General features: G+C 48.3%; 1 protein-coding gene across 1 annotated transcript; it reads right to left on the reverse strand.

Moving 5' to 3' along the window:
* Positions 1–244: 244 nt before the first annotated feature.
* C5H11orf96 (chromosome 5 C11orf96 homolog) lies at positions 245–1,235 on the reverse strand. Its single transcript, XM_026093197.2, has one exon. It carries the CDS (start codon positions 1,025–1,027, stop codon positions 665–667), a length of 363 nt encoding a protein of 120 aa, XP_025948982.2. The 5' UTR covers positions 1,028–1,235; the 3' UTR covers positions 245–664.
* Between the last annotated feature and the right edge of the window lie 12,361 nt (positions 1,236–13,596).

Below are 13,596 nucleotides of genomic sequence, written 5' to 3' on the forward strand. Positions count from 1 at the left end.
CAGTTTAATACAAAGATATCCAACAAGCAAATAAAGTTGTCTAACACCAGCCTAACTCGGCTCTTGCCTCCTTAGCATGTACCTAACAGCATGGACTCAATACCCCTCCAAGGAGCATCTCCCAGGAGACCTTTACTGTTTCTGCACTGGCTATCGACAGCCTTTAAATCCCTTCAGCCCTGGAAGGGGTAAAGCAAGCCAAAACGGGACGATCAGAGCCCTGAAACATGGACAGTCTGGCATGAACTGTGCAAATATATCAGATTTTATTTCTCTTTTATGGAAATAACAACAGACATTCAGGTAGAAACATATTAAATTAACGCAGTCAACAGTTTAAATGCAAAAATAAATATAAAGTCCAGCAGCTCAATGCATCTAAAACAGCTCATTTCTTCTAACGATTAGAAAAGATTTTTTTTTTTTGTCTTTTATACCGAGAGTTTCATACGATCGGATAGAAACGAAGGTGCAAGCGCTTTCTCTCTCAGAAAACATCCTGACCTGGCTGGCGGCGGCGCCGGCTCCCTCGGGGCCGGGGCGGCTCCGCGCAGCCGAGTCCGTCCGTCCGTCCGTGCACCCGCCGCCCGCCGCGGACGCAGCGCAGCGGGGCCGAGCCGCCAGCCGGGCCGGGCCGGGCCGGGCCGGGCCGGGCCGGGCGCCCTCAGAGGGCCGAGTCCGAGTCGCTGGAGTCGAGGCTGTTGCGGAGGCGGCAGCTGCCGAGGCGGCCGCGCTGCAGCGCCAGGTTCTGGGTGCTGCGGCGGAGGCACTCGAGGGACTGCAGGAAGGAGCGACGCGCCTTCTCCTCCTCCGTGGGCGACGCGCCCTCCTCCTCCACCTCCTGGATCTCGTCGAAAGTCACCGGCTGCGTCTTGAAGCGCGACTGCCGCGGCCGCCGCGCCTTGCCGCGGGGCGCCCGGGCGGGCCGCGCCGGCGGCGGGAACTCCTCGGCGGCGCACACGAAGGGCGGCATCACCGCCTGGTAGCTCGAGCAGACGCCCAGCAGCTCGGCCGGCTTGGCGGCCATCCCGCCGCCCGCCGCCGGGGCCGGTGCCGGGGGGCGCGCTGCCGCCGCCGTGCCGGGCGCCGAGCGGAGCGGGCCGGTGCGGAGCGGGCCGCGGTGCCGGGAGCCCGGAGCCGAGCGCGGTGCCGAGCGCGGAGCGGTGCCGGGAGCGCGGCTGCAGCCGTCCGTCTGGCCGCCCCTCCGTCCGCCCCGGTGCCGGCGCTGCGGGCGGCGCCGCCGCCCCGTTATATGGGCGCTCGGCGGCGGCGGCGCATGCCCGCACGGCGCCGCTCCGGGCCCGCCCCCCCGGCCCCGCCGCCCCCGGAGCCCCGCGCCCCGCCGTGGGAAACGCTGCCCGCCCCCCGGCGCGCCCGCGGGACCGCGCGGAGACGGGCGGCGGGCGCCCGCGCCCCCGGGGCTCCCCCGGTGCTGCCCCTCCTGGTGCGGGTCGGCGAGGTCGCCGCTTCGGTGCGGACCCGCTTTCGCGCTCCTAGAAGGCGTCCCGAAGTACCGCGTTCCCCCCGGACGTGTTCACACTTCTCCGGTGCAACACGCTGCCAGAGCCCCGCACGAAAAGTGCCGTGCAAGTGTAACCGAGCTGAAACAAGACCTTGCAAATTAGGGAAGGCTGGGACCAAGCTTTAAAGCTGCGCATAACTGAGCAGCATCAGTTGTGGAAAGAAACAACAGTTGAAGAAAAACATATGACGGGGACAGGGAAGGAGCTGGAAGGAAGCTGGGTAGAAAAGCGCGAGGGAGGAAGAGCCTGAAATGGTTAGTCTGTCCCCGCTTCGGGGACGACGTTAGACGACTCCCATGCAGACGTATTCTCCAGGAGCGTCACCCACGCAAGAGTGTATTTTTGAAGCTTTGATAGGAACCGTGAAGGAAGCAGAGTCTTAGCGCCAGCATCAGCAACGCTCGCCCGTGCTGGCGAGGGGCAGGAACGGCCTGCCTTGACCCTGAGCTCTGGCTAGCGGCAAGCCCCCCAGCCCGGGCACGCTTGCAGGGCGCAGAGCGCGCAGGCCGGAGGGGGTGCCCTGAGGTGCCTCAGGCAGGGGGTCAGGTAGCCCACACCGAGATCCGTGCTTCACCCAACAAGCCTGGTTCCTGCGCCCAAGTGAGCGCGTTTACACCTCGAGTATCTCTATGTTGCATTTTGTCGTACATGTCCTTTGTGCCGGGGCAGACAAGCGCTTTGAGAAAAACAGACGCTTGCATGCAGCACGAAAGCCCCGGGCCACAGCCCAGCCCACTGAAACAGGCTTCCTCGCACGAGGTCCCCATCAGGAGTCCCAGCTTTCCCGTTCAGCCCGGCTCAGGACCAACCCCTCCTCGCCTCCAGCCGCCTGGGCAGCAGCGACATTTTGGACTCGCGCGGACAAGACTGACAGCCACCCAGAACGAGCACTTGGAGTTACAGCCCCTCCTCACACTGGAGAAAGCAACACGAGCACACTGGTTGGGGAGGAAGGCGACTGGAGGCACTTGTAGCATGTTTCCAGAAGGTTGGCTGCTTTGCCTGCTGCCAGCATAAAAGAAACATTAAAAGCCTTAGCTTTACAAAGCGTCTGGATGCAGTCTCTCTGCTCCTTGGCTCCCAAAAGCAGTTTTAGGGCCAGGTTCAGCTTGAAGCCTTTTTATTGGGAGATACAATTAACTTAATATGGGAACAGTTTTCTATTTGGTCAAATTGAATCATTCCAGTTTGGAGAAGTCTGTGTGTTTTTAATGTTGATTTTAAGTGTCTAAATTTAGCCTCCAGAGCCCTTACTGCATTATAACAACTTTCTCTCCAAGGGACCCATTTGTAACGCAGTTTTTATTCCTGACAACCCGATTCTGCAGTGCAGTGAGGACCAGACTGTGTTTCCTCAGCAAACCCCTTCAGGAGGACAAGACTGCAGAAACATTTGGAGGATTCCTGGGGCCGAGCTCGCCTGTGCTACGGAAACACGCTGGGGCTTGACATGGCAGAGCTGTTCTGGCAGCAGAGGAAAGCAGCTCACCTTCATGTAAAGCAAAGTAAGTTTAACCTGCTCTAGCAGCGCAGCCTCAACGTAAGAGGATCTAAAGCTCTGCAGAGAAAAGGCCAAATGGTATCTGCAATCCAACATGCATCCCTGGTCCAAACTGCCAAGCTAGTTTCATAAAGCAAGTTCAGGATGAGAGCAAACTGGTTTTACTTCAAAATGAACATTTAGTTCCCTCACAATTACGATTATAAAAGGCTCCGGGAAATTTCACTGCTGAGTTGGAGCAACATCACCATGGTAATAACTAGGAGGCCTTAAGATTTTATTTGAGACAATTCGGAAAAAAATATCCCGTGACTTAATCCTCCAAGTTAGGTCTGCAATGCGCTAATGTAAAAACTATATTTATTCCAGTGGCTTAAATCATGGCTTTAATCTAGGTTGCTCCCAGTATTTGAAATGTGACCTCATCGTATAGATTACAGAAACTCTCTGCCATGTGGATCACAAGAGCGGATTTCTCTTCCGCATAGTACGGAGCTGAAGTCACACTGTGCACCAGGGCACTGCGCGAGGGAGAGGGACCAGAGCAGGCCTTCACCCACAGCCAGCAACATTTCACACGCTCTGTGTTTTACAGTTAACTTCCACTCAACACCTGTAGGGTCCTGGAAAGTCAAAATCCCAGTTTCTTAGAGGAGGAAACTGCTAACATTGCTGAGACACTATCACGGGAATCAGTTCACGTCAGCAGGTCACACATTCAACAGTGCAATGATAGGAAGGACATGCATAGCCTTCCAGTTATTCCTCTTGCTGGCCATTAAACTGGATGCCACAGAGGGGAAAGGAGAGAGGGAGGGAGGGAGGGAGAGATCTCTCTCTCTTTCGGTAGCAAAAGAAACCTTTCAAAGGCCAAGACTTCAATAAAATCACTTGGTGTTGGGTAGTCCCAGTTTGGATACCCTGGATACCACACAAGCGAGTGATGCTGCAGTCACGCTGTAAGAATTCATGGGGCCTCTCTCATGAGTCATCCCGATAATCTGCTTCATAGCAGGATGGATCCAACCCATCTCTAGCAGATGTCTTTCAAAAAAAGCTGGAGAGTAGAATCTGCCTCTTGCTGTCCTGCCAGACAGCACTTTTAGTCACTTTGTTTTTTTCTGGAAGCCACCACACAGTGACTTACTGCGCACATCATCAGCTCAGAAAGTTGCTCCTTGAATTAATGTACATGAGGAAAGGGGAAGGAGTTCCTTTTCTTTTTTCCCGTATAATTCACATCCCAAAACAACCGTTCTTAGGATAGTACTGAAAACATTCAACTACTGCAATCTAACAGTTACTGTCTTACAAGCAGGAAAAGACAAAATAAATACACAGGTCCAAACTACTTCTGAAAACAGAAGAGAAATGCTCTCATCTTTTTCTCTGCCTGTGTGCATGCGCGCGCACACACACACACACTTCAATTAAACTTGAAACAATATTTTGCTGATAGGGAGACACAAGTTACTCAACAAGGCCTAATGGAAATCCACTTTGAGTCTGCTGCCAGGAAAAATGCAATCTGTTGGTACATTTTAACAGTCGCAACAAGATACCATCACTGCAGAGCACAGCTTTACTCCGCAGCCAAGCCTTTCTCAGACACATGTGGATGCACTGGCACCAGGGAATGGTTTCACTAACTATTTGCATTTGGTGTACTCCAGGTTGCCTTACCCAAGATGCGCCCTTTCCTTATGTATTTGTTTGGATACCCTTTATCTTCCTTTGCAGACCCTAAGCTAAGACTTCAGCAGCCTTTTAACATTTTTCCTTTAAAAAAATAAAACGAAAGCCAGCACCAGCCACTGGATGCCTAAGGCTAATCCTACAGAAAGGATCACACACCAGCGTGTTTGGTCAGGCATGCAACCGAGCAGCACAGCCAGCATTTCAGGTGCCTGGAATACGCCCCTGAAACGTTCTCCTAATGACGAACCCCTCAGACCGCCTGGGAGAAGCATCGCCAGCCCACCCTCCGTGTCAGCTATCCCTCCGTCCCGGCCGCCAGCACAGCGCCCGTCAGGCGGCCTCCCTGCAGCGCTGCCCAGCGCCGAGGGCAGCAAGCGCCTCTCCCCCCGCAGCAGGCAGGTCTCGGCAGGGTTCACCTCCAGCATCGGAGCTGAATTCCCACCAGGAGCACCACAGTGTTGTCTCCGATAGCGCTCAGCAGCTATTAGTCAGCAAGGAGTGAGGAGACTCCCCCGTAACTCTTACCGAAGTGCTGGGAGCACATGCGTACAGCAAGGCAGTCGTGAGAGGCACCGGGTGGCTCGGGTCCCCGCTGCAGGGTTTGCGGGCGGCTCGCAGGAAAGGGTTGCCTGTAAGCCCTTGCCGGCAGCAAGCTCTGGCTGACATGACTGGGGAGTTTCGGGGATGATCAAGGTCTCCGAGGCGTACTCCAAACTTGATGTGGTCAATGCATGAATTCCAGGTGTACGTAAGGATTTTTCCATCTTCCTAGGCAACCTGCTATACAAATGGTGCCACGTACTGAGGCTTTAACATCCTCCTTAACACAAAATAACTTTTTAAGGGAAAAAGGTTTCTGTCTCATATGATCTCATTTTTAAAGGGGCTTGGCCATTTTAGCTGACACTTTAAGTCAGCCTAAAGAAATGGCATCACTATGGGAAACACCTGTTAAAAATTTAAGTTCAGCTAAGTCAGTGATTCACAACCTTGTTAGAGAGCTTTGAGGCCCAACCATCCGCTCCTTCACCCCATCTCTGAAACCGGGCTCCCCCTCTTGCCTCTCCTCCAGCTGCTGCTCCCTCTTCCCCAGCCCCAGCTACCAGCCTTTCACAACACCCAAGCGGAGCCTGAGCTCATCAGCCCAGCGATGCTCCCACGCGCAGGGACCGCGCAACGTTTGCCGTCCAGCTGACATGTCTCGCTCACTGGGAATTGACCTACCTGATAAGGAACCACAGGGAAGGTATTCCCCTAGATAGCGTTAACCATTTAAAGTATAAGCATTGTTACTTTCATCAAGTATAAATATAATATATGGATCAATATGTAAGTAAATATAATGCCATCTCATTTCAGCAGTATGGTCACAAGCCTAAGGCAATGAAAATCAAAACCTGCCACAGATTTTCACTGTGACATAAGTCAATAACACCCATGTTTCAGCCTCCCAGAGAGGCATCTAAGAGTACTGCTGTTACAATTCCGCCAAGGGCAATCAGGCCAGGGTTGGTCCGCTTTGAAATGGAGACCATAAAGACCAAAGCCAGGTATTGTAGGAAGGGCGAGTTGAAATTGGGATTCCCCAAAAGGAAAGGAGCCAGTTCAGGGCAGGGAAGCAGCGAAGGTCGAGACAGGAGGGAGCTTGCGTGAGCTGAGTGGGTCGCGTGGGGCGGCCACACAACCAGATCAGGCCTGTGGAAACGCAAGGCTGAGCAAGGGCAGGGCTGGTGGGGAGCACGGTCTGCTCAAGAGCAGCGTCAAGGCTAAAATAACAAGAGCAAGGGACAGCGTTTGGAGTCAAAGACTCGGGTAAAGCACAGCGGGGGGACAGACAGCCTGTGCATAAGATACCAGCATTTAGCTGTTTTCCAAACTCACCTCTGGTTGCCAGCCTCTTCTGAGGCCTGGGACAGAGCCCGCTTGCTTCAAGCCTAGCAGTGAGGCTAGGATGTGCCCTCAGCATGACAGTAGATCATGACAGAAACTCACCGACACTTGCGAGGGGCTCAAATGATATGACAACATGGTTAATACGAAGTACATGTACGCAAAGATCCTACCCCCTCATGTTTGTGTCACACTTCCAGTCTTGCATGACTTTTTGAGCTTCTTGATGCAATAAATCCCATAAAGCTGCCCACTACCATTAGGACAATGTACTAAAGTGTTCAAATGTATTAATGCTCCTTGCAAAAATATATTATTTTATTCTCTATATTAAGTTCTTTTAATTGTAAAATGATAGCTGAAGAGAGAAGTCAGCATTTCAGTAGCAGTGTCGCAGGATAACAGCATTTGGCTGTCATCACGTTACTGATAATAAACATAGTAATAAAACTGTTTGTTTTCAAAAAGAATTGCAAAATGTTCCTGGCAGAAAGTGCTACATTAAATGATAGCTGCATATGCTGGAATGAATGGCACCTTTTTGCAGCACTGTCATTGTCACGTCAGGCCACAATGCTGTGGGGATACAGGATAAACGTGCATTTTAGACAGCTGGAGACCAGTTAGTTCAAAACATTCAGCTGTTTAAAGGTGAAACTGCTTTTAACAAAGAGACTGATTGCCTCATATTCCGACTGCATTTGAGACAAGTTATAGACAGGTGGAGCAAAGTTAGCCTTTAACCTTTCACGGCTTGAACTGTACATGTGTTGCTATGGCTGACCATTACTGTGAAACAATCGACTAAGCAGGGTAGGAATTAGGATTTTTATTTCAATAATGCAGTTTGCAGTTAAAAAACGCATCCAGTTTCAGGATGAAAAGCTTGAAAAATATTTTTCTTCATAAGAGGAATTTTCCAAAAAAAGGTTGGTTTCCAAAAAAAAAAAAACCTTTAATGTGCAAGCTTTGCGTGTGCAGCAGAGAACTATATTGATGTATTCTGGGGGAGTTTCGGTCCCCTCACCTGGTCAGCTGCCCCACTGTTGGCCTGGATGCCCAGGTGCTGGGGACCTGCCAGGTTGTCTCCAAGGCAACCTGTCAGGTTGCCCAAATCGAGGCAGAAACGTTACTGGCAAAGGATTGAGGAGAGGAGGATTTCCCGGCTTCTCGGCAGGGAGACCCAGCATAACAGATAGCCATGGCGAGTGTATGACACTCATTTTGGTTTTTCTTCCGTACCCGACTGCAGATTTTTGTAAGAACTGAAGGAATGTAATTATTTCTGTCAAATTTGGTCAAAGCTGACCAATAACCTCAAAACTAGCAAGAGAGGACTGACCAGCGAACAGTGTGGTCACATAAGCTCAGGCTTCTTTCAAAGTCACACAAAACAGAAACCTTTCCCATGTGAATCAAGATTTAAAATCTTAGAGTCAGTGCTGCAAATAGGATGCTAGCACTTCTGAAGTATTTTATCTTCCACTTTCTTCTGTGGCTGAGAGCAATGCAGAGCAGCCAGATACTCCAACAGAACATATTTACTTTTTTCCTCCCCTTTTAAGCCTGCTTTTGAATAATCAGGAAAGAAATTAACTGTAGTCTCAAGATAAAACTAAGGAAAAGTTACTTGACAATGAAATATCAGACTGCAAAATCATATCCTACAGACTGTTGTTCACTGAGTCTCTGAGGTCTTTTACATTTTTAAGGGACATTTAACAGAAAATACTAAAAACAACTGTGTAAATAGCTGAATAATAATGGTTTCAGCAACCAAAGCACTACCTTGAAGAGAGGATCCAATGCAACACTAATGCTCACAAACGGGGGAGGGGAAAAAAAAAAAAGCTGTGAAATGATCTTTATAACGCCTGAAGGAAGTTTTACTAAAATGAAATAGATCCATTTTGATCTAAGCACGGGAAGTCGAGCCAGCAGTTAAATGGTGAGGTGACCAAAGGAAAGAGAACCACTGACCAGTGGAACATACAGAGGTTTTACAGAGAAGCCACCAACTCTCAGGCCATTTTATTCTACCTGCAGCACCAAGACGCACTGTCCCTGCGCAGGGCATGCAAAGCCTCGCTTCACAGCTCTCCTTGCACCTAGGCCTGGGACGATTTCTTTGCCCCGGCTTGTCAGCCCGTCCCAAGGAAGCAATCTGTTCTTGCGCTCGCGCTGTGAAGGCTTCATCACCACTGGGGAAACACAGACACTGGCATATTGTGTCTTATGCCGTTTGTCAGACACCTTCCTATGCACGCGCTCACCTCCTCACCCTCCCCTGCGCGCTGCTGCGGGGGCGGCTAATGCCGTACGGGTTGTATAACACCGGGAGCCTGCATCCACCCACTGCTTCCGCCCAAAAAACACCCCCAGGCAATTTTAAATCCTGCTTTCGCGGCTCCCACTTGCCTCTCCCAAATAACCGAGGAGCCTGCGTTTTGGGGCTCCCTCCTTTCCAAGCACCCCAGCCATTTCACATCGAAGGCAGGCCGGTCAGGTAAGCTGCCTGCTTCCTCGGCGCAGTATAGAAATCCAGCACAGATCTACACCAAGGAAGCAGCACACGGTGACAGGAATACTACAAACGTATGATAAGCCCCATGACCTAACAAATAGGGCACCAAATTGGGATTGAAGGTTGTATTTCTAGGCTAGTATAGCCCCAGGCAAATCACGTCTTTGTACGTTCGTGTTTCATCTTCTGCTGTCTGTATCAGAAGCTCTTCAGAGCAAAAACTCATCCTACGGCACTCACTAGGACCGAATGGCCAGTGACTGGCCACAGTCACAATTCCCCCATCCCATGCAACGTGGGTGCTCTTCTAGCCTGGGATTTCTGTCAAGTGATCTGTTTTCTGCTTTTTTTTTTATTTTAGGGATCATTTTCAGCCAGCTTAACTCCTTGGATCAGTCTCTGCAGGGTTGTCTGACAGCCCACCTCGGAGCAAAGGAACTGCTGGAAACACGTCCAGGGGCAGAGGGCTGGCGGAGGTAACTCGTAGATCAGCTTAGCTGCATCATCAACCCACTCTTCACTGTGGGTTTATACTGTCTTTTCACCATGGGACGAGGGATACAGAGTAACACCCTCATGTAAATGGCAAAGCAGTTGCACATAGCAGCTGTAGGCAGAAATCTTTCAGTTGAGCGTTTTCTGGATCAAGTGAATACAGTATCCCGACAAGCCCTTGTGATCTCAAGACAGAGGCTAGTCTTGCTTGGCCACCAAAATCTCCCATGTTTTCTGTGATGGGGAATCTAACTCAAATGACAGGGACTGTGCAACAGACCGCCTTGATTCTTTGTCCGATTAAAATTCTTCATTACAATCCCCATTTCCTTAATTTAAAACAAGGCCTTCTAGCTATCCTGAGACGTCTTCCCAGTGTGAGCAGCCAAAGACCTGCCATCTGACCTGTTTTTAAAGAGCGCTTGCAACAACTATCCAAAGTTGCACTGAATGTTATACAGAAAAAAAAAGGATGAGGTAAATCATACAGCTCAGCAAGCAAGAAAGCACATCTGTCATCTTGCTGAGTGAATGACCCTTCAGGAAGGGCCAACATTTTTATAGTGATCTGCTGCTAAGCCACTATATATAATACTTAGGAGTCACTCCCAGGCATGCCAAAAAATGGGATGATACCTGCAAGATCTCAGCAGAAATTAGGTGTAGGGAGGACAAACGGGTGAGCTCCAATTTACACAAATGGCACAGGTTGCTATGGAAACCTTAAGCGTTTAAAAGAAGTGCTGTAAAAACAAAACAAAGTGAGGCAGATTTCATATTCAGTCTGGAAATGTTTACGACCAGAAAAGGCAAAGTGGGTGTTAAATGCTTTTTAGCTAAGTCAGTAGTGCCAGCACTTGACAAGGAGGTATTGCGGATTCACAGCACCCTTCATATATCCTAAACCCCAGGAGAAAAATATCTGTACTCTGCCAATATTATGGTAGGAAAATTCTGGGTTTTAACCCCTTCCTGGCATCCCATCTCTTTCTAAATTACTATTGTCAGATGCAAATTTCAGGTAGCTACACTAAATCCATCAATCATGACAAGTGGAATTAATCTGACATACAAGAAATAAAATTATCTATGGCTTTAAAGATGATCAAAACTGAAAATCCTAAATACAGATTTTTTCTGAAAGAGAAATACAACAGAGAAATGATGAAACTTTGCTATTCATTTTAAATGGAAAGTGCTTAGATAATATTTAATTAAATATAATCTAACCTCTTTAAGAGTTTGTGCTTGAATATTCAAGTATTCCATGGTTAAATGATTATTGCTGGTAGTGTAGAGACAGAAAGATTCCTGATACTTATATGGGTCATTAATAATGTTATTATTTATATAAGTATTAAATAAATGAATGGTTATATTATTGACAATATGACCTTGTGTGCCAGTCATTGTCCCTTTCACAACCGCTCCAATCTGCCTGTTCTTTGCGGGTGACAGGCTACAAGCCATCCTTACAGAGACAACGTCTAGTCCTCTGCTCCTTATCATCAAAAGCCTGAGGGCCATTACGTTTTGGAAAAGGTTGTGGTGGCTATTTTGGAAAAGGGAATTTTAACTGGGGGGAACTGGTAGGCTCAAGCTTCCTGAAAACCACAGACAAGTTTTGAAGAATGCAATTTTTCACTTTTCTCTGGAAGAGAGAAATACTCTGCTGGAAAACAACATTTCAGTGTGAAGGAATAGGGGGGAGAAAAAGTAAAAGCACAGTTTGTATCTTCCACATAAACAGTACTGTCACACTTGCAGCGAGGAGCATGCAAGAGGAAACTAGAGACAAATATGAACAAGTAACAAAGAGAGGGAAAGGAAAAGGCTCAGAGAGGCAATTCGGAGAAGACAGGAAAAATACAAGGGAATATGGAAAATAAAACTCAAAGGTGCTCTGCAGGCTAAGAAGCTCTAATACCTGTTCCAATTGCTCGTATGGGCTCAAGACTGTTGATAACAGCAAAAACAAAACACCTAAACAAAACCCCTTTCTGAATCCTTTGCATATATATTTTTTTTCTCAAATAAACAAAATACCTCTAACATATTTATTTTAAGTTAATGTTATAGATTCTCAGTTTAAACATTTGTCAATAAGCTTTTCGTTGGGACTTCTGTACTGTCAAAACAATCCTGGGGAAGAAGCCAGCCTCATAACTGGAAAAAAGCCTTTATGGTGACTTTTTTGTTTTTAAAGGATTTTTAGTGTTCAAATCTGTAAAATTATGGGGAAAACCTCCTCCAGCTATTTTTGAGTTAAACATTGGAACAGGACTGTGTATTTCCCATTCTAAATACATGTCAGACTATGCACTTGACTCCAACAGCTGAAACTGCTGAAACATAGTACTCGAAATTTTCGAGTTCGCTGGTCCTCTAGTGAAAAATCCAGTCTTTAGTTATCATGAAAACACCACAAGAATTAGGACTTCTTCAGTCTTACTTTTGCAGACATCCGTTTTGAGAACCGTGAGCGTACTTGCACCAGCAAGGAACAAAGTTATGTCTAATGAGAAAAATGTCCCTGTAGAAAGATCTCCGCAGCAGATGTGGGCTGGAATCTCTGCAGCCCCCAGCCATTTCCTGCCCTTCCGGCAGGGCAGGAGGGGGGATGGGCCACCACCTGGCTGGGTGGCTTATTTGGGAGGAGGTGGGGGGAGGAAGGAAGGGCTCGCAAGTTCCCTGCTGCATAAAGAAACTTGACCTCCATACCAACTGTTCCCCTCACAGGCAGGGCACTGGGCACAGGAGGAGGAATGACACCACATGCCTTCTCCCCGCTCTCAGCGGGTGATAAAAGAGCAGCACAGCCAGCAGGAGCGAGAGCAGCACTTGGACGCCAGCACCAAAAGGATGTCAATCCAGGAGAGCACTGCAAGGCTCATCAGCTCCGAGGTATACACCATTTCTCCTGCGTACCTTTTGCTCTTGGGGCGAACCCTCCTCTCCTCCCCATTCAAAGGAAGCAAAGTAGGAACTAAAACTCAGTTTGCTGATGTTATAAATTGAAACTAAGAAAGTGAAAAACTGGTTTTCTTCAACAAGACCAGCCTCCTACCCTCAGTTAGCTGTCATACCTTCATTGAATTCAACTCGGTTACCATTTCCGTAGGTGGAGGTTTGGGGGTTTAAAAGGTTCCCACGAACCCCCATCTCCTACTCCCTGTTGCAGCATGACTGCTCTTAGCACAGCGTATCAAAACCTCTCTTGCTCCTCCCCCTCACAGGCTGCAGCAGTGCACGGGACTTCTTAAACATGCTACGTGTAGCTTGTATGAACTGATCAAAGCTAAAACGTTGCCTTGTTAGAACATGGAGAAATCAGCACTGCCGCTTGGTTACGGAAAAACACTCTCGGCAAGGACTGCCATACTTAGGTATATATACAGGGACCTGTACAAAGCACCAGTTACCCAAAGAGAGTAAATGCCTGCCTACTTCCACACGAACTCTCAGGAGATGTATCACAGGGCCCAGATCTTAGCTTCAAACACAGGGAATTAGGGAAACATTCTATAAATGTATTTCTATAGGAACGGGGCTTAAAGCAAAGACATTATTACATAATGAAGTAAGTTTCCTAACAGTATTCATTCACTGTAGAAGAATAAGCTATTTCAAAGGTTGAATGGTGCTTTAGGTAGACAAGCTGCTATTAGATTTGTTTGATACACAAAGGAAATGATTCTGCCCAATTTTAGAGTACAAGGATTAAAATGACCCAACAGTCTTTCCTTTAGGTCACCAATAATATTAAAACATAGGCATAGGAGAGTATTAACTTGACTGTCCTCATCAAGTAACTATTTTAATCTACAGCAAATACTGGCTAAGTTAGACTTTTTCTGAGCACTACATTGATACATTAAAGAGGGACGTTTACCTTGCTTCACAATGTTCATGTGTTACAAGGCATAGAATATTTGTGTGTGTTCAGGTCCTACTTTAGGCAGAAA

The sequence above is a fragment of the Dromaius novaehollandiae genome, chromosome 5, assembly GCF_036370855.1.
Source record: "Dromaius novaehollandiae isolate bDroNov1 chromosome 5, bDroNov1.hap1, whole genome shotgun sequence".
Lineage (NCBI taxonomy): Eukaryota > Metazoa > Chordata > Aves > Casuariiformes > Dromaiidae > Dromaius > Dromaius novaehollandiae.